This window comes from Phoenix dactylifera, chromosome 12 (genome assembly GCF_051530095.1).
Source record: "Phoenix dactylifera cultivar Ajwa chromosome 12, Ajwa_hap1_PhDact_Kaust_v1.1, whole genome shotgun sequence".
Taxonomy (NCBI): Eukaryota; Viridiplantae; Streptophyta; class Magnoliopsida; order Arecales; family Arecaceae; genus Phoenix; species Phoenix dactylifera.
This window is the reverse complement of record NC_143201.1, coordinates 1,206,283-1,229,593: the sequence shown is the minus strand read 5'-3', so window position 1 is coordinate 1,229,593 and position 23,311 is coordinate 1,206,283. Positions and strand designations below refer to the sequence as shown.

The 23,311-nt window shown below is 37.2% G+C and overlaps 1 protein-coding gene and 2 long non-coding RNA genes across 5 annotated transcripts; 2 read left to right on the top strand and 1 right to left on the bottom strand.

Moving 5' to 3' along the window:
• Positions 1–4,395: 4,395 nt before the first annotated feature.
• On the top strand, positions 4,396–8,106 carry LOC148700328 (uncharacterized). Its single transcript, XR_015972115.2, has 2 exons — positions 4,396–4,536; positions 8,025–8,106. It is a non-coding gene; the product is annotated as an uncharacterized LOC148700328 (long non-coding RNA).
• Positions 8,107–12,185: 4,079 nt separating this feature from the next.
• Positions 12,186–21,614, bottom strand: LOC103713106 (putative inactive cadmium/zinc-transporting ATPase HMA3). 3 transcript variants are annotated; one of them, XM_008799907.5, is made up of 10 exons: positions 21,411–21,614; positions 20,314–20,535; positions 18,990–19,247; positions 17,919–18,016; positions 16,437–16,692; positions 16,207–16,344; positions 15,501–15,828; positions 14,808–15,010; positions 13,847–14,046; positions 12,186–13,585 (listed from the first exon to the last, which is right to left on the bottom strand). In XM_008799907.5, the coding sequence occupies exons 2-10, from the start codon at positions 20,522–20,524 to the stop codon at positions 12,509–12,511; spliced, it is 2,769 nt and encodes a 922-aa protein (XP_008798129.3). In that variant the 5' UTR covers positions 20,525–20,535; positions 21,411–21,614; the 3' UTR covers positions 12,186–12,508. The 3 variants fall into 3 exon arrangements, with proteins under 3 accessions (XP_008798129.3, XP_088564952.2, XP_008798128.3); XM_088708826.2 differs by lacking the exon at positions 21,411–21,614 and adding an exon at positions 20,937–21,067; XM_008799906.6 differs by having other exon boundaries at positions 20,314–21,528.
• LOC103713105 (uncharacterized) lies at positions 13,323–16,160 on the top strand. The gene is made up of 4 exons (XR_605026.4): positions 13,323–13,461; positions 13,550–13,663; positions 13,942–14,088; positions 15,521–16,160. It is a non-coding gene; the product is annotated as an uncharacterized LOC103713105 (long non-coding RNA).
• Positions 21,615–23,311: the final 1,697 nt, after the last annotated feature.

The window sequence follows — 23,311 nt, the reverse complement described above, 5'->3', positions numbered from 1 at the left end:
TTCTTACTATATTTAGTATTATTTCTATTATTAATACTGGTACTATTATTAGTAGTATTACTATGATTAGTATTATTACTATTATTGGTATTATTACTATTTGAGTATTATTACTATTTTTAGTATTAGTACTATTATTAATATTGTTACTATTATTAGTACATTTACTATGATTAGTATTATTACTTTATTAGTTTTATTGCTATTATTACTATTCTTAGTATTATTATTATTAATAGTACAATCTTACTTCAATATAATATTATTATAATTATAACATATGATATAATATAATATAATATAATAATATTGTAATATAATATAGAAATATAATATAATATATTTTATATTATTAATCATATATTATAATATTATTAAAATAATAATATTATATATTGACATCATATAACTATTATTATAATAATAATAATATAAAGTTATGATTGTAATAATATGTTATATTGTGCTTATAATAAAATATAAGAATATGTTATATTATAATTATGTATTACTACAATACTCTAATATATTATGATATTATAATATAATAATATAATACAACATAATATATCATTAATTTATTATTATATTATATTATATGTATTGTATAATATAATATTATTATATGATATAAGATATATTCATAAGATTTATCGATGGGCATTTGGTCATTAAAAAATTTCATTAAAACCAAAATAGCTTTAAAGTACTTTTGGGAGAAACTCCAAAATTGAACTTTTTTCCAATTAAATTTTTTCAGCATTCTGGCAAAACCAAAATAATTTTTTAATTTTTACCAAGTATTACTATATTATTTAAAAATATTTTTGGTGAGTCGAAAAATGGCTCATGACCTTCTAGAAGTTGGCCAAATGGGGCTTAGTTGGGTGGGGAAGCCATTGCATGGTTTTGTGATACGGAACACTGAGTAGAACGGTAACGATGGGGTTTGGTTGCGGGTTGGCGAGAGACGACGGGACTCGCAGGAATTGTGGTGCAGGAGAGGGAGGGCAAAGTTACCGCGAAATAGGATAACCAACTACCCAGGAGGTGAATCTGGTGACCGTACGGTGAGCTGCGCCTTCCACGGATTCGCGAACGACAGTTGGAGGGGTATCCTAGATTCTTTCAAGTTCGACGAACGGCCGTCAAAAGCCGCCCTTCTTGACGCCCGCGGTAGATGTGGTTGGTGGAAATCGGTACGCTGAAGTACACCGGCCTTTGGCTTCCCAATTTGACTCGGCTCACCTCCGGCCTACCACGTGTCCATTTTTACTCCCTTTTTTACTATCTTTCAGAAAATGTGAGTAATGGTACGATTTCCAACAGGCCGATTTTGGGCCCACTAGTTTTTTTGATATGTTTCTTAAATTAAAAAAAGAAAAATCAAAATACATATTGGCAGAAGCAAACTTTTAAGCAATTCACATGTCATTTTATTTTCATGATTTGACAGATTGTACTCATATTAGGGCTATATAAAGTATTATTTTTACTTAAAAAAAAAGACAATTCATTGATCAATACGATACATAGCGAAGTTGTGGTATAAAGAAATGATGGTTGTAATATGGGATAACCAAGCAGCTTTCTTTAACATCAAATTTAAGCTAGCATTATTCTCTACCTATCCTATTTGATAAATATAATGCAAAACATATGATGGAAAGCATTAAGATATAATTATTATTTATTTTTTTTAAGATTAAGAGGGGTTAATGTCCATCTTTCTATCCTATATCCATTCGGGTCGACTCTAAAAAAAAAATTATTTGTATCTTTTTGTATATGTTGTATTGTATAACTTGAAAGACCCTCCATCAATTATTACTTTTTAGTAAAATTTAAAAATTAATTTTTCAGTAAATTTTTTAAAAAATGATTCCATTTTTTTTTCTTTTTTGTTGTAAATGGTTATTTTTGTTCTATCCTTGTGAAATTCTTATTGAATGTTATCTTCAAATAATCAGGAAGATGGAAAAGTGAATTGTGACAACATCGACAAAAGTCGATTATTATTACGACAAATAGTTGATATTCAATCCCTTCGTTGTCCCAAGGAAGTTGATCCAACCATTTTCATGTGAGCTCATGCAAGGATGCATATATGTACAATACAAAAGAGAAAACTAATTATTGAAAACGAGTTTCTTGCTTACCATGTTGGTAGACTTATACTTCATATGTGCAGCATCGCCATGCACTTAGTGGAACTGTCTTATTTTGATTTTCTAGGTTCATACCATAGTATGCTTTGAATCATGTGAGAGCCCAGCATGAGAAGAAGAAAGCCAAATGTAGCCAAGGACAACCTTCTAGGAATTAACAGAAAAGGTCTCTTCTCTTGGCAGATTAATGCTAGCAAATCATCCTTGGCTGCACTCCACTTTCTGCCTTTTCATGCATGCCTATGATGGACAATATCAGGACATTTACATTCTCATAGTTTTGTGATGTCTCATTTGATCATAGTTCATAACTATAGGCTAAGCTAGTTAATAAATTGGCTATCTTATCCTAAATATGATTCTTTCTAGGGGGAGTAGACATGGTTAGGCTTAGAAAGAGGCCAATGTGGTGTTTTTTTTTTTCTGATTTATGTGGGGCAGTTGCCTCTCAAATGCTTACCATTATGTTGGAATAGAACCTGCGTAGGAATAGACATTTTAGGGGACCATACTTGGCACCTGAGCTGGGGATGGAACCAACTGAGAGATTTTGCCTTCTAGAAGAAAAAAAAAATCAAAAGGGCACCTCTTTGGGTAAGGGTTTATCCTTTTTCTTTGCCTTGTTTTCTTTCAAAAAAATAAATCCATTTAATTTTTTGGACATGATGTTCCTGATCAGATTTTCTCCCTGCAGGCTCTGCCAATTAAAGGTTCAGTCTCCTGCTCCATTTTGGTTTGATGGATTCAATGAGGGGAACATTAAGCTAATGCTCTATAATCGAAATGGCTTGGTGATTTGGAAGGCCTTGTGCTGCAGGACCATGGTTGCTAGGTTTTATATCAATTTTATTATTAGGTCTTCTAGAATCCCACCTCACACAGAGCTGTCTGATCTGAGCTTTGACAACTGAATGGAAATGTGTTCTCTGTTCAAACTGAACAACCTTTCTAGGAGCTTATGGGTTAGGTATTGCTAGTTAGATTAGTTTTATATATTAAAACACGGTCTAGCGCACGAGGCTCTCGACATTGTGGATTCTGGAAGGATTAGATGTATGCAGCCTTATTCCTGCATATAGTGATGTTATTTCTGTGTTTCGAATCCATAATATCTAGGTTATAATAGAGTAATTTTATCGTTATGACAAAGCTCACCTCCTAGATTAATTTGAAGCATAGTCTACTATAATCATAGAGCACGATAATGTTATTGTCTGATCTAGTTATATCCAATAGCCTTTCGTTTATCATTAGGCCTCTTTTGATCATAATAAACTGTCACTTTTATTCTTCCGATAACTGCACCAGCCTCCAAGCAGCATTTCCATTATTGGAAGGTGATTATTTAGCGATCCTCGAAATGTTATGCCAATACTGCTAGACTTATGCTCTAATGACATGTAGCCTTGTGGATGAATTGGATTTATATATGATGTTCATCGGATGATCATCGCACTGCTGCAGCTTGTTCGAATCGACAATGTGATGTTCTAGAGCTCATTGAAATGCATTCTTCCATTGAGCTGGTCACATTAACAGGACCGTCAAGATGTTAATACATAGATCACAATTTTCCCGAGTGACAAATGCAAGCTTTTTTCACAGGTTTGATGGATTCAATGGATCCTAAACCGCTTGGATTTAAAAGTAGGATTTTTCTAAAGCAATATGTCATTGTTTATTGTGAGGTTTGGGCAGCATCTCTTTGGTAGAAACCTAAAATTCTGAACAATAAGATTTAAGCGGCGCATGTGATTCTAGTTCCAAATTTTGGTCGATCATCAACGGCTAGTTCCCGATTATAGCACATGCCTTCTTCCCAAATTCCAATTATGGCAATTCTCCTGAGATCGCTTTGAGATCTGTGCGGTGGGTGATCCAACGATGGATTCGCGCGAAGGAAGGTGAATCCTTCTTTTTCGCAAGAAAGACGCAACCCGACGCCTCCTCCCCGATCACGGACGGGGGCCAGGAAATCTGGCCTCCGCCGGCTATTTAATCTCCCCACGGTCCCCTGAGAAGCACCGCAACCCTCGCCCTCTCCACCTCCTTCCCGCCGCCGGTGATCGGTCCGGCGATCAAGCATGCTCCGCTGCCTTTCCTTCCGCCTCACATGAGCCCGGTGCAAGGAGGTGGAACCGCGCCGAGGACTTGGGGATTGAGGATGCCATCGAGGGGAAAAGGAGGTTCCAATATGAGGGGGAAGCAAGGGAGAATCCACTAAATTACAACTCTCTAGACAATTGAAAAATCTTCAATTGTTCTTGCATAAAAATCTTCAATTTAATCTCATATTCTTTGTCAAATCTTTCTTTTCTCAACTTTTTCCTGATTTGAAAGAAGCATGCTCATTTGAATATTTAGCAAGGTATATGAACAACTCTTTTTATTTTTTTTAAAATCACATCTTGTCTAAATTTTAGCATGTTTCCCCTATTTTCAAATCTTTGTTTTCTCCTATATACTTTTTGACCTCTAAAAGTTCATTGAATTTGTCCTTTAATTGTTTTTATTTAGTTATTTATTGAATTATAGCTTCACCATTGGCAAATTAATGTTCAATTCCAACTTTGTTACTACGGTGACTGGTAAAAAGGGTGCATGATATCAGTTGCAAGTAACTGAGCATCATTAGGCTCAATGGCGACTTCTTAAGCTGATGGACATAAAGAATCGAATGCTATAGCATCTAAAGTTTGGAGAATGACATCATCCAGGGCAGTGAAGAGAATGCTGAGACTGAGTGGCAACACCTTTTAATATACTTGAGAAACTCAACCAGTCCTGGGATCTAGTCACAGTACAAGAGGGCTGGACTCAAATAAAGGAAGCTGCAGTCAGTGCCTGATCTTGACATAGAAAAATTAAAAGATATTTCGAGCAGGACGCATGCCAAAAGCTTTGCACTCAAGAAGATCAATGTTGCCCAACTCTGTCTTGATTAGAATATCATAGTTAAATGATTTTATATGTACTTTCTTGTCCGGAACTCCATGTGTCATGGAGACGTTAGCTTGGAAGTTATATGATATAATTTTTTTTACTTATTTATATATAATTAATATTGTTCAATGGAAATGGGATTTAATGCATGCTAGAGCCAAATTCTTCCACAATGATCTAGATGCTTTATGCTGATATCCATTTTAGATTTTAAAAGTAGCTTTTCTACAAATTTATGGTTATATCCCTTCCTAAAAATCATTGCGAAAGCAGCCAAATGTAGTCCTCTCTTAGGGACTAATTCTTCTTAACTTTTCCATTGGAGCTTCTCTCCAAATGCTCAGAGTTCTGGGTGGCTGGCAATAGGATTGGGTTTTTGGCTCTCAAACATCACAAGGGAAGCAACTATCTGAAAACACAATTCTTACATCACCTGGTTGGTAATATCAAAAAGATTTAGTGCTCAAAGAGACACAGTGGAAGTCAATGTAATGAAGAAGCATATCCATATCCTGTGCTATTGGAACGAGGAACTTGACCTTGTGTCTGTAAATTCTGATTTCAGTTGTGGTGTACTCAATGTCTAGTTTGTTCAATGTTCCTTTAGAGGAATGTGGATAGAGAATGACTAGCCACTGAATTTTGGCTTTCGGGTGTATCTGAGCTTTGATCATTTGAATTCATGGATACAGAAATTACTGGTTACTTATGCTCTGTTCACATGAATAAAATATTATTGGCATATCATTTCAGCTTAAGGATGGAGATTCACATAGAAGCAAATCAATGTGTAAAAAAAAAGGAATTTGAGGTCCTTATCTTATTGTTTTTCCAGGTTGTTGAATGATGAAGTACCTGAAGTGAAAACCAACATGCCAGTAAAAGTTTGCCTTTCTATATTGTGGGTGGAGAACATTTAACTTTTGAGTTGAGGCATGGAAGCTACTGCAAAAACTGAATATCTTTTCCTTTTTTTGGCTTTGAGTGCTAGCTTCATGCCTGAGAAAATAGTTTAAACAAAAGGTTGAAAATTTGCTCATCATCCACATGGTGATGCTTAATAATCCAGTTAGCATCTATACGAACCTGATACTCTTATAGCTAGGCAGAAAGCAAGTCTAGACTCTAGATACTATTCTGTGAAAGTGTTTTGGGGACGGTAGAAATCAATTTCAACTTTGGTAGATTATAATTATTATTATTGAGTTCGATGGTGTTTACCAAGCATTATGCATAATAATTGGGTCATATGACATCTAAAGTTCCAGGCTGGCATCTTTACGCAAAGCAAAAGAGGAAAAAGAAAATTTTGCAAATGAGGAGGACCTATACAAACCATTTAGCAGTCATTGTGCTTCATCTCTGTGCTTCATCCTGACATCAAAAAATATTTTGTGAATGTTTGGATTGAAAATGCATGATGAACAGCAAGGCCTCAGTATACAAATGCTGATATAAAAAAAAATAGATTTGTTCTTTTTGCACCCTTTTGTTTAATGGTAAACATTTCAATAAGCATAAATGTTATAGGAACAGCTTTCATTGTTCCACCAGAATCCAGTATCAACATGCAGCACCGTTGGAGTCAGAGCTGATCATGGGCTGGGCCTCGGGCCTAAACTCTATTCATTTTTAGTTGGGTTTTCGGCCGGGCCTATGTAAAATTTGATATTTCATGTGCCCAAGCCTAGCCCATGATTAGCTCTATGTTGGATTTAGAAATATGCTTTTTTCTTAATAATCTAGCATTGATCTTGTTTGATGGCCTGTAGTAGGGCTACATGGTGCTGCTTGCACGCCAAAATTAACTTTTGTCTAAGTTGTGCTGCAGTGCTGTACTCCTGTGGCTGCATATGTATATATGTACATCATTAGCTCATGGAAGGCGTGAAAACAATACTTAAAAATAATGGAATTATTTATTGTACGTTCCTTTCAACACCTTACCATGCTTGCGAGTATTCTCTTTCGTTACTATTATTTTTCTGAATATTATCTTAATTCCTTGTTATACAAACTTTATTATCAGTTTCTACTCTTCTGATTTTGTTAGAAATGAGCCTATCCATTATAGATAGGCTCACATCATCAGGCTGCTTTTTCTGTCGACAAAGCACTCTAGTTTGTTGGGTTTCTTAATATTTTTTCCAGTTAGTGTTATTGCCTACGGCATCATATCAAATTATTTTCTTTTTGAATATAATGACCTATTTCATCTTTTGTTTTGCATTTTCTCTTTATGGTTATTAGCAGACTAATTAGACTATGCTAAAAGGTGGGACCTTTCACTTCATACAGTCATCATTGACAAAACATTCTTAAATCGGTGAATGAATATTACAATATTTTGTTTGAAATAATAAGAATTTTGCATTTAAGTATACAGCATGATATGACAAAATATATTCTCTGATAAAATCTGATATGCCTAAGATATTATGCATCTGATTATTAATACTAAGAATATGACAGGCTACTGTATTGCTTCTAGTCTAGTACTGCTTCATGTTTATTTTTCATCACCTTTTGTATTCATTACCATTTTCAGTATCTGTTACCGGGCACAACTCAGTAGCTTTCAACTTTTGTGTGCTTGCGCTGAAGTCTATGGCTGTCAGCGATAACTTTAAATCTGCTTTGCTTCTGTTTTCTGCATTCCTTTCCTTTTTGTTTCTTAAAACCTTTATAAAATTTTTAGACTATTGTGGATAAACAGAAGCTTTTTTGTATCTAGATAAAAAACAGCTCACCTGGATAATCACTAGCATGGGATAACTAAACAAACCTGAAAGAAATGGCAATGTGGAAAAGTATGAAGTTAGAAGTTATACCTAATAAAAAATTGTTTTTGTTTAATGCAAATCATTTTTTCTTTCTAGATTTACAAAACCTAACTATATTTTTTGGTTCCAGAAATTTAAAGCTAAATGTTTGTACCCGTTGACATGCATTCTTGGAAACTCTCTCTGCTCCAGATCTTACAGGATTATCAGTTGACAGCTTCCAGCATAGTTTGGGTCATGCAAGAGCCTTACATGAGAAGAAAAGAGCCAAATGTAGCTTCGGACAACCTGCCGACAGCTTACAGTTGAGATATGCTTCTCTCTGGCCCTTGTCGGCAAGTCATCCTTGGCTGCATTCCACTCTCTGCCTCTTCAAGTAAGGCCCTGGCTATGAACATTCAGAGATCTTCGCAGTCACGTTTGCAAGAGCACTCTGAGCAAGTACACTACCCTTCCTTCTTCTTTGTCATCTCATTATTTTTGCTTTGTCTTCCTTGATGTTTAGTTTTGGTATATATATATACAGGGCTAACGAATATGTTGATGTATTGGTAATCATATTCTATTCTGCTCTTTTTGGTTGACTGTGGAAAACCACTGGGAAGATCTGTTACACTTGGCAACTTCTATGGTGTACCCAGACACTGAGATGCTCATTATGCTGGCGTGGGAATGTAATCTTCCTAGTAGGTTGAGGCATAGGGTTCATGCTTGCTAAATGATCTTTGGATAAGCTCACCATATAATTTTTGACTCTTACCAGACGCATCCAGCCAACTAGAGAAAAGTGTGGCTGCTATCCCTAATATTCCACCTTAATGCATTCATGAGATTCCCTTTTCACCATGATCTCATTAGCTGTCCTCTCTTGTCATGTAAGCTCAGGTGATTGGGCTGTGGTGAATATAACTTTAGGCAGTCACAGTTGCTCATCCTCTTCTGAGTGCCTCACATAGGGTTCTGCTGGACTAATTCAGTTTCTGCCATGGTTTCATTAGTTTAACCAAGGGGCAGCATGCTATGGTTAGCATGGAAATGTTCAACATTTTCCCATATCAAGCCTAATCAAACGTGGCCCTGTTGACATTCTGGTGGCTGAATATGCTTAAAACCACAATTAGCAGTTATTCCAATCTTGGTGGCAGCGAACCTGCTTTTGGCCAACAGACCAAGTGATTCTCTTGTCTCATTGTGACTATGAGCTTTAGGTTTATTGATAATGATCCTGCCCAGATTGCCGAATGGTATTGGACATTTGGGTTTAGATGGACTTATGGGAATTTTGGAATATTTGCCACCCATTGGCCAGTTGATGTCATGCCATCTTGTTTTAGTTGCCTTTGACATTTTCTTTTTCATTTTTTTTTGGGGAAACTTAGTGGCCTTTGACATTGGGAGGGTCAGTGAGCTGCACACCTTTTCCATGGAGCTTGACATGTTAGCAAGGGGGAGAAGACAGATCCTTTCACTTTGTGAGCAAGATGCAGGCATTTTCATAAAGATATGGTGGGCACAGTGGCCTTAGAATTTCTTAGCCTTTTAGAAAGGAATATGATTCTGTCGAACCAAGTTGCACCCAACAGTCTTGTGTGACAGTTTGACCTCCATCAACCCAAGTTTATCCATGTTGTTTATGATATCCATAGAACTTGTCGTCAAGAATTTACACCCTTATATTGTGGAGTATCTTAGCACTTAAAAAGGGCTGGCAACTGATACACCACGTGTGCTACACGTTCCCCTTTTCCATGGGCAACCAAATCTGAGAAATGTCATAATGGAAGATCACTGGTTTTCTCAGAAGTAATCTGATATTTTTTTTCCTAAGTGAACGCTTTTATTTTCGATTTATTATTGTAGAAGGATTTCTATCTCGAACTACTGTGATGAAACAGTGGCCGCCCACTCCAATCTGCCACTTAGCTGAAGTCATGAGCTGATTCTGATGATGGACAAGATCAACAGATTACCCTAGTTCTTGGCCTTTTATCCAGAAACTTTTACTGCAGGTTCAAGTGTGATCAAGTTTAGAACATTGGGTCATGTCTAATGGTCAGCTTTTGTCGCATTTTCTTCTTTTGGTCAAGTGGTTCTTTTCGTGAGTTTAGTCTATCTTAAAAGAGTGAAGGCAGGATGGTATTTATATATAAACTTAAAAATATATTTTGCATATTGATAAACAGCTAAAATTTTGCTGATTACTTAACAAAAGGTTGCAACTTGCATGGCATTTGCGCACATATTTGATCATGATTTCTAGAATGCCCTTTATGTGCAAACAGTCCCTTTCTTCGTATAGGTGGTAGTCATTAGCCTCATGGTTTAGACCACAACCCTTGTCAATGGAGGTATTTTTGCCATGATCATAATGGTGATGATGTTAGCAGTGTTGGTGAAAGATTGAGCACTGTTGGTGGGAAAATGGAGCCCTAGTTGCTCCTTTCTATAGTTTATACTTTAAACCTCTTCGTGAATAATTACTAGGAAGTTTAACTGAATGCTTTCTGTGTCCTTTTTTGAGTAAGAGGTCTCTGAAAGTCTTTAATATTCTAAATCTTCTCCATGCAACCATGTAGTCAAAAATTTCTCTCTTATTTTCTTTTTCTTCTTTTTGGTAATTGAAACAGCCATATTCTACCCTTGATGTAAGCAGTGCAAATTTCCTATAATATTATTTTTTGGAGAAAATATCACAGTTTGATTGTTAGTATGAACTGTTTTTAGTTATTAATATATGAATCTTTATATAAATTACAGGATCAATTAAGACATGACAGTAGATTGAGATATCAATGTTTGAACTGTGGATTCAGGATATCAATGCCAAGTGAAATTTTTGGAAGATAGATTGTACTTGGAGATTGGAATAAAAAAGAGAGAGTTAAACATACTTCTGGTTCTGATGTGAGCTCATGGCCTCATTTTTTGTGAAGCATTTCAAAATTCTGTATTGTGAGACAAATATAGTTGAAGATGAACATTACAAGATGACAACCGCAGAGGAAAAATGGCTGACTGTGACATATTTAGGACTAAGCTGTGACTTCATGAAATTGTCGAAAGTCATGAATGATAGAGATGTCTGGAGTGATGGTGGTCCTGAGAACTCAGGACAACTACAAAGAAGGCTAAAGATCATAACACTTGTAAGAGCCATCTGAATTAAGAAATTTTCATTTTAAAAAAAACATTTTCACCAAGTTATTAGCTCACAGCGGAAGTAAGAGACAAAGTGGCTTGAATTGCACCAATGCTTACTGATTCTGGACTGCTTTGGATTTAGGTTTAATAGAACAAGTGAATCCTTCTTCAACTTTAGTTGGAAAAAGAAAAGACTTCCCCTGAAACTGACTAGAGCACATTTGATGTAAGTAATTAACATATTTCAATGTATACACAACTTCACCCAACTTGAATGCAACCCAATGTGCAAGTAATTTTGGGTGTAGGTCCAAATCTTGGACCTGAAGGACTTATCAAGTTGAATATTGGTTTTTGTATAATTCAGCCTGCATCTGATCCATGTAGGCCTTTGGGAAATGGGAAAAAAATGGAACAAGGATCCAAAGGTTAGGATTTTATTTTTCTTTTTCATCTGTTTTAAAGAGTTAGTTTTGTGATTCATTTTGCTTCAATGGAGTGATGATTGTTCATCTTCCTAAATAGATTTTTGATAGAGGAGCATTTCTTGGTGCTCTATGAGAGATGTCAGCAGTGGAGAACCTTTTCATATTCTACAGACTGTAGAAAACATTTTCTAGACCTTTCATGACAAAGACTATCAATTAAGACAGAAAGGTGAATTTCAGAGAAACATGCGAAATAAGTCTCCATGGAGACCAGGTTATTTCAATTCATATGTGGTGGTCAATGCTATCTGTTAAAACATGCAAAAATTTGGCTTCATTTTTCCTTTTAATTACAATTGGTTGGCTAGTGTTTTCTGAGTTCTCAAACTGGGTTTGGGTTTTATTATGTGTTAGCGATAAGGGCATTCTCTAAGAGCCCAAATTAAAGGCCCATAAAGCATCGTAAGTGTATGTTTTCCTGTTAATCACATCCTCGTTTCATGCAACTCTTTTCTTTGTTCATAGGGTGAATATAGCTCTTCAGTGTCTCTCAAAAACAGTTATTCAGTGTTTAATTTCCCAACACTATCTCATATTAAATCTTCATCTGAAAAGCTGATTTTTTTTTTTTTTTTTTTAAATGTCCTGTGTCCTTTTATTTAACAGAATAATTATACTACAAATTTCATGCTGTAGTTTGTGGTTTTGTGCTCCATCTTACCTTTCACCACCAATCAATGGTTTGTTTCCTTGCATTTATTGAAAGTAGAAGACTAGAGTTTGATACATCATGTTAGCAGTCAAAAACTTCCAGCCAACTCTCCCACATAATTTTTACCTTTTAAGCATGTGATCCTTTTTCCATCCAAAGGAAGCAACAGGTTACCAACCTTCTAATCTTCATGGGCAGGTGTTGATCGATGACTATAGTTACTCTAATTGCTTACGAGTACCCAAAATTGTTTGGCGGCTATTTGGTCCACATTAACATTTAGCATTCTTTCTTATGTTGGGCTATTGAGGTAACTACTTGATGCTTTGTCTCCTACTCTGTAATGATCTCAGGTATCATGCCGCCACCACAGCAACTGTCTTTCTTTCCGCATTCCTTCATGTAGCTCCTACAACACCCACCAATCTCTCTTGTGATCTCTTGTGGAGATGAGCAACCATCTTTCCTCTTGCATTCTTCCCAATCACTTTTGCAGCACTCACCTGTGTCATTCTTGTTTGTGTTGCTGCAAATGTTTGCAGATGCCCTTGAGGAGTTGCTGGCCAATGGCCGATCGCCACTTGTGACATGACTTCTATGATCCTCTCTTATATTGGGTTTGTGCTTGCATGCAACATGCCTCCTACAGTGCTTTTTCTGCAGGTGATCATCTTGATGCTCCAATGCTGGAGTGATTGAAATCAGATGCTCTTGGCTTGCATTCATTGTGTGTCTGACTGATTCCTGACAACAAGAAGGACTTGGTGATTCCTTGTGACAGTCTTCTTTCTCGCAATTGCTGTGCATCCTCAATTCCTCTGCGTCATTGTGGCCATGGCAACTATGTTCATCTAGGCAACTTGAACTCTTTAATTGTCCACAAGGGCTTGCAGATCTGCATGCACCTTTGGCACAGTGATTCGCACATGCAGTCCTTTGCACAGGTGATTTGTGTGAAGAACCACAGCATTTCTTCTCCTTTTGGGTTCTTGTTCGTAACAACATCATGCTGTTCAAGATTACAAGTAGGCATGTGCCAACATCAGCTAGGACAGCTGCCCAGAGAAGCGGATGGCCAGCAAAAGCCAGTGCAAGGATGGCGATTTTGGTGATTATGGAGAAGAAAATGTTCCCAATGATCTTGAAATGTGTCTTCCTTGCAAGTCGGATGGCTTTTGGGATCTTCCGGATATCGTTCGACATGAGGGTTATGTGGCTGGTCTCCATTGCAACTGCAGAACCTGATATGCCCATTGAGATCCCCACATCGGCCATGGCCAATGCAGGTGCATCATTCATCCCATCTCCAATCATTGCTATGGATCCTTCTCTGGTCTTGAGGTCATTGATGATACGCACTTTGTCTTCTGGTAGAAGTTCTGCATGAAGATCTTCAATGGCATGCCCTAGCTATCAAACAGCAACAATACTATTACAAGGACTGCAGGACTGTAACATGGTGCAAGTACCTAGAAATCTATATGTGAGGTACACCCAAAATGAGCAACTTATATAAGGATGATAGCTTGAACCTTCCTTCAGGTTCATATCCATCTTCTGGGTAGCAGATACTATGAGTAACCTCATTCTCATAAGCTTTATGAAGTAATACTATATGACCTATAGTTACATGTTTATTTTTTCCACCTCCTAAACATACATTTGACATACCTGATTCTGGGCGTGCATGGCTGCTGCAGTGCTGTCTCCAGTAAGCATTGCAGTTTTTATACCTAGCAACTTTAACTCCTTGATAGCTTCTGCAGACCCCGTCCGGCAGGTGTCAGAGAGAGTAAATACTCCAACTGGTACAGTTCCAGAGAAGACGTGCCCGACTGTAACTCCTTCCTTCATGTCCACCAATTCTGGAACTAAAGTTCAAGGCCAAATGTCACAGAAATTCTTGGAAACAGGTAACAGATATGTTTATGTGTGGACACATTTGATTAGTTTAAGCATGTGCAAAAATGGATCAAAGTCCAAGGGACATGTTCTAGGCTTCTGTCCTACTACACTGCTATGAGAGATGTTCGGCTGTCTATACAGAACACAACTTTTAATGAAATGCAGTCATTATAATTTGAGCAGGATAGAAATCAGTTGTTTGTTGCAATAGTGTTTCTTGTCTTCGTTCCTTCTTAGTGTCTCTCAATCTACATTTCATGAAATATGCCATGAACCTTCTTTCATTTTTCAGTCAGACATGCTTAGTTGGTCACATCTGTCAATCCAGGTGCGTTGATGAAGCAATGATTCAGAGGCAATGTTTTAGCCACATTAAGGTCTCTGCATCACAGGCTCATGACATCCTTATGTCAAAATCCCTGGACAAAAACCTCTATTTGTACAATTATGCTTTCATCCATGACCTTATCTCTTAAACCATCATTCCTATCCCTCAGTACTTTTTTTATCTGGTGATAATATGGTCACAACTTCTACCTTTTACATAATTTGCTTTCTTTAAACCTCATTCTAGTTTGTATTAGTAGATTTCAAAATTATTTTCATAAACTTGGATATGCGAAGCGAAGAGGATCTTAATTACGAATTCAGGATACTGAATTGCTGTGGCATAATCATAACAAATAGGTCAGTTTCTCTCAACTTGCTGTGGAATAGATATTCCTACCTGTTTCACATGATGCCCTTGCTGCGATTCTTTTGTTTCCGATATAAATGGTTTTTCCATCTATTTCTCCACAAATTCCCTCTCCAGGATAGATGTGAAATTCTTTCACGCAGTCTGGTTTTGGTTCAATGGAATTTAACCGCGCACAGTCAACAAGTGCAGATGCCATTGGGTGGCTTGATTTACTCTCGATGCTTGCAACCCTGGAAAATTTGCCACAATCCAGTTTCTGATGAACTGCAAGAATTCTTAGTCTCTAAAGAATGGTAAAGCAAAGAAGAAGAAGAAGAATTGATGTTTGCATAATTTCACAGATTAAAATGATATAAAAGTGCAGTGTCTCAACACATTCTACTTTACAAGCTTGTCAGATTGGGTCTTTTCAGGTCTCAAATTAACAGACATCCTTGCTTGTCAATGCTCTTAGTTCTGATGGAGTGGGAACTTTTCTCTGTCAATTAACATTGGAGAATTATCCCTCCCTCTCTCAAGAACATTGGAAGAGTCATCATCATTTCTCCTTTTGTACAAGGATGGTTCTACAACGATTCATGGCATATATGAAATAGCAAGTTAGCTGTACATTTTGCTTGTTTTGTTCAGATAGATCATGATAGTTTCTAGACTAGGTCTTTTGCATGTTATCAACTTTAACTCATTCCAAAGACTATATATACTGTAGCCAACTCTTACCAGTAAAGAAGTTCATGTAGGGCGATCTCACTGTCGATCGAACAAAACTCGACAACAGCAAACTCTCCTCTTGTGATGGTCCCTGTCTTGTCAAAAGCCACTACTTCAATCCTGGCCAGGGCTTCAAGAACATCCCCTCCTTTGATGAGAAGCCCTACCCTTGCTGCCTTCAAGAGTGCACAGAAGGTTGCAACAGGAGTGGATAGCACTAGTGCGCATGGGCAGGCACTCACAAGAAGGACCAGGGCTAATTGGAACCAGTGTTTGGGATTATGGACTCTCATTATCGAAGGAATCACTGCAAAACCTGCTGCCGCTATCACCACAGCTGCAGTGTGCCAGTGTGCATAGTCAGAAAAAAAAAAAGAGTTAAGAGTTCATATAAGATATCTGCATCAGGTGATATAAAACAGCATATGCTCAATGCTGTAAGTTTTTAAGTTAAAAAGTGTTAAATGTGTCAGCACTCACTATTTTTTTTCTTCTTCTTTTATTGGTTGAAAGAAGTATTCATACTGTACTGGTACAGAGTATTCTGTACATCCAACCAGCTTATGTACCTAGTGTACCGATATAGTGATAGATCGGTACTGGTATGAAATCTGATACTGAGATGGCATACCTCGAGTATTATTATATTTGAGGAGGCGAGATTTTTTATTTTTATTTTTTGGTGGGGAGCAATTCTGTTTGAAGCTTTACTGACCTGGTGTGTAATACTTGGCACAAGAATCTATCAATCTCTGGGTCTGGGACCTGCTGTTCTGGGCTTCTTCCACCAGCCTTGCCATTTTGGCCACCGCGGAGTGCTCGGCCAAAGCAGTTGTCCTCACACTGATGTAGCCTGCAATGCTTGTAAACAAGTCATGATGGGACTCTGTGGCCTAAACAACTTAATGCACATAGGAGGATACTGGAATAGAAGGAAGTTGATACCATCTATATTGAGTGTGCCAGCCCAAACCAAGGACTGGGCTTGCTTGGCAACAGGGAAGGACTCTCCTGTCAGGCTTCTCTCATCAACTTCACTCCTCCCGTCAACTACCACACCGTCGATTGGGATCACTTCTCCGGCTTTGACAGCGACGATAGTGTTGACCTTTACATCTCGGGCATCGACGACTTGGCCTGTCTCGGCTAGAACAGCCTTTTGCGGCGCCATGTTCATCAGCAGCGACATCCCGGCGGTGGCCTGCAGTGTAAGATCTAATGACAAAAAATTGTACCAGAATTCTTTCTTTGTCTCTATCAATTGGATGAAAAATGGGAATTTATCAGACTTGGGTGCTTCAGTTCCCGGCATAAAACGTTCAGGGACACCTGCTGGTCCTGCATACAGTCTACAGATAGACCTGTGCAAAATATAATGGCCCAAGGACCAAGCCCATGTCCCGGTGCTCTTGTTATTATGATCTGTTACAAGGCCTAATACTTTATGAGGTTGCGCCTGCGAGAATCCGCCGAGCCTGTGAGAATCCGTGCGGGCATGTGTTTAATCTCATATCGGTTATTCGCTGAAGAGATTTTGGATACTTATACAGGACTGAGGAACCCAGAAAATAGTTTCCAACTAGCCTTGTTGGGTGAGGTTTTGGGTTCCTACAGAGCCCATACTAGCACCGGGCTTTTTTTGCCACATTTTTGGGGAACGAAGTGGGTATCTATCCTTCTGAAAATTGGACATTCTTTTCTTAGCAATGTAGCACCTACCTTGTATCAATCTGATGGAGCATAAGTTGAAGCAAGGAGTGACCCCATCAAAGACGGTATTGACTCATATTCTTGCTAAGCTGAATAAACTCAAGGCTCAAGCTGATACTTTGGAAACTATATTACTGTTCACTATCTTGCAATGTATCTGAAATGTACAAGTTTTATGATTTAGAAATTTACAAATGAGGTGATGTTGGGTCTTCTTGAGCTTGTATTATTCTCTATGTAACTTTCTCTTCTCTTTTCTGATATTTTATTTTCTAATTTTATAGGATGTATTTATATATCAGAATGATATAATCTTTCCGTTTCTATAAGAAAAAAAAAGATGGGCAAGACGTAGAACTAAACTTGCTGTTGCAGTCGGCGATGCAATAAAATTATAATTATACTTTTGGAGCAAAAAATGATAAGTATATTTAAGAGAAAGTTGGGGAAGGAGTGGGTCATGATTTTAGCTGAATTGACTGACCGAGTCCTTGACCAAGCTTCCGAGCTTCAATCGATGAAGGTAAGCCGACTCAAAATTGGCCAATTTGGTTCGAAAGATGGCAGACCTATCTCTCCATTTTTAAGGAAAACCTCTCTTCACTAATGGAAGCAGTGTGGCAAGGCCACCCAAAAATAGTGATAAACCCCTCCAAGTTCACAATATAAGAGAGAGAGAGAGAGAGAGAGAGAGAGAGAGAGAGAGAGAGAGATTACCTTGCCACTGGCCCTTGCTTCTAACCATTCAGCTACAGTGAAGAGGAAGACAATGAACCCTGCCTCAGAGTAGTCGCCAAGGGCAACGGCCCCACCAACTGCCACAAAAAAGGACGGGAGACGCCCATCCCCCATTATGAACATATATCATTGTATCAGAGTAGAAGTTTTGCCAAATTTAAATTTAACAATAAGAAACACCCATACCCCAGGTTGAATAAAGAAAACTTCCCATTGTATAATACTAGCACATTATAAACTCTTAGAGATAGAATAAACAACAATAACAACAACAACAAAAAGACCTGATAAATACCTGCATCCTGATTTCACTACTGAATATAGATCGAAGGACTTATTCATTGTCTAAGACTGGCACATGGAAAGATCTACAGACATTAGTATTTGCCATAAATTTAATAAATATAATATGTTTAGTATTCAAGTAAGAAGAAAAGGTTTGGTATGTCAAGCAACATGCATTTATCAAAATGCAATGCTGTATGTATAGCAATAAATGGAAAAAAACTTAGAAGTGCGATTATTGTTGAGGACTTAGGACAACAGAACGAAGGAATATAATAAAGGATTTCGAGAGTTGAGAAGGTAAATACTTGATCGCTGCATCTCTTTGGCTTCTTGCTGAAGTCTTAAAAGAAAGATAATTTATACTTAATATTTTTAATATTTTAAAAAAATACTAGAACATCATGGATTTGAAGGATAGCTTAGCTCCTCTTGAAATGTATACTTCCAGATTTTTAGGGACAAAACAAACATATAACTTTTTCGATTCCTATATCATACGCAAATTTTAGTGGGGCAAATGAAACTAATTTTTCTTTGGGTATCATATATCTACAAAGAAGCTAATAGGATAGCTGCTTACGTAAAACTATATTATGGGACTCAATAGTAGATCTTCCGGCTCATAATCTGAATATTCGGGGAAAGAAATACCATATACCCTACACCTGGGGGAGAAAGATTTCAGTACTGCAAGGATTTAGACTAGCATATTTCCTGCCCTTGTAAAGATTGTACTTCCAAAGGTTTGAGGAATTGATCTACCTGCAATCAGCATGAGGATGTTGATGTCTAGTGTGTATCTCCGAACAGCAGCGATGCTTCTGAATATAATTGGCGGCATACCGACCACAACTGCTGCCAAGGCGAACCATTGCAGGGGATGGAAGAACCTTTTAAACAACGAGACCAGCAGCAACACCCCACAAGCCAATATATAAGGACTTGGCCATTTCTTGATGATATTATCTGTGCCATATGCGCGAATTGTGGCTTCGAGCCTCGCCTGGTTTAGAGCTTTAACTGATGAAACCAGAAAAACAGTCAGTTGGTTTTATTACAACATGGATGTTGATAGCAATCCATCAGCATCGACAGATTCTTTTGCAAGGAAAACCAAATTAGTAGCTAGATTTCTCGCTTTGCTATGGCATTTGATTGCCAGGCACATCAAATTCCTAAAAGAACCAGTGAAAAGTTACCCAAATGCCGATATAATCATAAATCAATGATTAACTTTATATTGAGAGGTCAGCCTCCTTAGTCTCCACTTTCCGTCAAAAAAAACTAAACTTTATATTGAGATGCACCTCTTTCATTTGTTGGGATGACGAGTTTACACACTACCTATCTGATCAACCAATCTTATGGCACCCTTCCTTTCAACATAGCATTTCAGAAAACCTTAAGAATCATTTTCTAAAGATGATTGGATGCATCAATCATCTCGAACATGAAATGAATTTATTGGACTGCAGATCTATGAACAAGGGCACTTTAATTAGATTTTATCAAATGCAATATAACTAAGAGTAGTTTGGTCCATTAGAAGGGCTTGGGTGGTCCTATTGTCACGAGCCAGGACCTCAACCAAAAAAGCTAGCTAGATCTAGCCCTATATAGATATCCAAGATCGGTTCGATGCACAGCCGATATTAGGATGAAACGCACGTCCGCACGAGTCCTCACACCTACAGTAGCTTTCAGAATCAAAGTTCAGGCAGGTGGCAAGTCTGTGGCACCTAAAATACTTGGGGATTGGCTTCGTGGTGAGAACAAGAACCACCGATCTAATGATCCAAATGCCAACCTCTTTAGAGCCTTAATCAGAACAATCCCTTGTGATCACAACGAGGCAAACTAAGTGGTTAACGGGATGGATAACAAAGCCAACCTATCTTTCTTTAAAGACCAAATTAAGAGGTGAAAGGTTTAGGGAGCAAATAAGCTTCCAGACTACCAAAAAATATCACCTTTCTATTTGATTTGCGCGCTAATCCAAGTGTCTTTTGGTGCTATGAAAGGTTGAAGAAGTGAAGTGCAAAAAAGTAAATGGCGTCAGTTTCTATTGGGCCCATCTGAGGCTTACCAATCTGAAGCGGAGAAATGAGGAGGCTGTCATGGACTACTATGACCGTCTTGGAAGGAACAATCACAGAGACCTTCTGGATGCCATCCAAAGGCTTTAAGATCTTCTCAATCAGAGGTACTTCAGAGGAGCAGCAGAGGCCCAAGACATCAAAGTAGCTCTTCTGATATCTCACTTCGCCGTTTCTTTTGTCATTGCCCACCTCTCCCATCTTCAAGCTTTCTTCAGACACCAAAAAGAGAGGAGAAAAGAAACAATAAACCAACTATTAATCATTTTATTCAGTGCCCAGGTAGAAGACAATGAGAAAAGAGAGGCATTAGCATGCAATGGTTCAAAGAATGCATTTATTAAATTCAGAAAGATATTGTTTTCATATGGCAATGCTCTCCTTTATCTCCATCTGTACATAACACCACTGCCATTTGTAAATAGAAGAAAGAAGAAAACGAAAGGACAACAGCTTTTGCTTTTTGGTAACTTGCGAGAGAAGGAAAATAATTGAGAAAGTTAGCAATTGATACGGCAACAATTTACATCAAGGAAAAAAAAAGTTTCAGCATCAAACTCTAAGAGGAAAAAAAAAAAACTTCGTAGAAGATGAGGAGGTGCGAGATCAGTGCCTCCTTGTCACCGACCCCCTACCTACACTAGGATTAGGGGGAGAGAGGACTCAAAAGCACAGCTGCAGTAAGAGAAAGAGGAGGTGAAAGATTTCGGGTGTTTGATAAGCGATGAGGAGATCTTCGTTCTTGTTCTTGATGCTGGTGGATGGTAAAAGAACTTGAAGCTAGTGGATTGTAAAAGAACTTGAAGCTAGTCTGAGGAGGTGAAGGGTTGAGAGAGAGAGGAGGTGTTGGGCGGAGGCTTGTTGCTGTAAATATTGTTTAGAAACAGGAGTGTATAAATGGAGAAAGATGAAAAGTTGAGTAGCTTCAGAAGGTGATCTTCTGCTGAGATTCTGAGCGAGCAATGTGTTAAAGAAAGCAGCATATTACTAATCAGCATTCTGATGAATTCTCAACAAAATAAAAAACTTTAAAATGTATGTAAGAAAACGTAATAGAATGAAAAGAATAATCCCGAGAGACAATTACAGAGAAGCTGATATCTCTCGGTTGTGGAGATGGGTGGAAAGTGAGGTGAGGGGCTTTAAGAAGGCAATGCTGTGCTGTGGATTGGAGCTTCGACAAGTAGAGAGAGCATTCTCTGCTTAATGGCCTCATGGGGAATGATCATATATAGATTCCATTCCCCTCATGGCCCATGGTATTCCCACCATCTCTTGGAAAGTGCGATCCACATATTGGCTTCCTTTGTTGAGGGATGTGTAGTGTGTGTGTGTGTGTGTGTGTGTGGACCTCCTTGGGTGCCCTTTTGATTGTTGAATGTTGATGATCAATGAAGTTGAGGACTGCTTGCTTAAAATTTTATTGTAACGAATGAATTTTGCAACTATAATTTCAATCATTATATGCTATAACGAATGAATTTTGCAACAATAATTTCAATCATTATATGCTACTATGATCTAATGATATTTTGAGAAATGGGACATGCAACAATTATATTAAGGAATACAGGTTGCAAACATAAAAATGGAATATGGAAATGTTATGAATTGTCGCTTAAAATGAGACGTACGGCAGGAGAAATCTATTGTCTAAACATAAAAATCTCGCTGCCAAAAAATCTAATAAAATTGTTACCTATAATCAAAAAACTACTGCACAAAAGTTTCGCGAAAAAATGTTGCTTAAACCATTTGAAACCTGAACATTAAAGATCACCACGTAAATATAAAAAAATTGTTGCCTAAGCATGAAAAACTGCTGCCTCAGCCTACAAATATCATTGGATAAACATGAAAAGTTATTGCCTAAAATTAAAAGATAGGTTGCAAAAATTATTACGTAAATATAAATAACTGCTGTCCCAAATGGAAAGCCGCTATCCGATCCTCTTGAAAACCATTGGCTAAACATTTATAACCAAAACTTGTAATAAACAGTTGCATAAAATGAACTGTTGCTAGTTCTTCCCAAAAATCATTGCCTAAAAAAGAAAAATTACTGCCAAAATTTCAAAAAAAAAAATAGCTACCAAAATTTCAAAAAAAAATGGAACCATGTCTCAACATTAAAAACCGCCCTGTGAATTTAAAAAAATTGTTGCCTAAGCATGAAAACTGCTGCCTCAATTTACAAATATCATGGGCTAAACATGAAAAGTTATTGTCAAAAATTAAAAGAAAAGTTTTTTTGCATGAATACCCTCCTAAATATCGAATTTTGTATGAATACCCGCCTAAACTTAATATTTACATATATACCCTTGTAAACACTTATTTTGCTATTCTATCTTTTTTTTATCCTTATTTTTATATATGCATCCACGCCATGTAGCGCAGTTAAAAAAATTAACGATTTCAAATTAAAATGACTAAAATACCCTTAATGGGTAGGTGTGCAAAAAAATATATTTATAATGCGATCGCAATGGGAGACAAACAAGTAATTTCAAAATTATATTTTATTTTTAATGAAAATAAATATGGTTTTTATTAACGATGTTAGAAGAACCGTCATATTAAGGGCATTTGTGTAAAAATAGTATTTTATAAGGGTGCGGAAATAACTATAAATTTTAAGAGTGTATTCATACAAATTTGAATTTTTGGAAGGGTCAAAAAATTCTTAAAGAGACGTTACAAAAATTATTACCTAATTAAATATGAATACCTGTTGTCTCAAATGGAAAACCGCTATCTAATCCTCTTGAAAACCATTGGCTAAACATTTATATCCAAAACTTGTAATAAACCATTGCGTGCAATGAACAACAGTTGCTAGTTCTTCCCAAAAAATCATTACTTAAAAAAAGAAAACAGCTACCAAAATTTCCAAAAAAAATCGGGACCATGCAAAAAAAAAAAAAAAACCTCAAACTCCGAACAACTAGAGCAGTTCATTTAACTGTGAAGGGCGGGAACATCAAA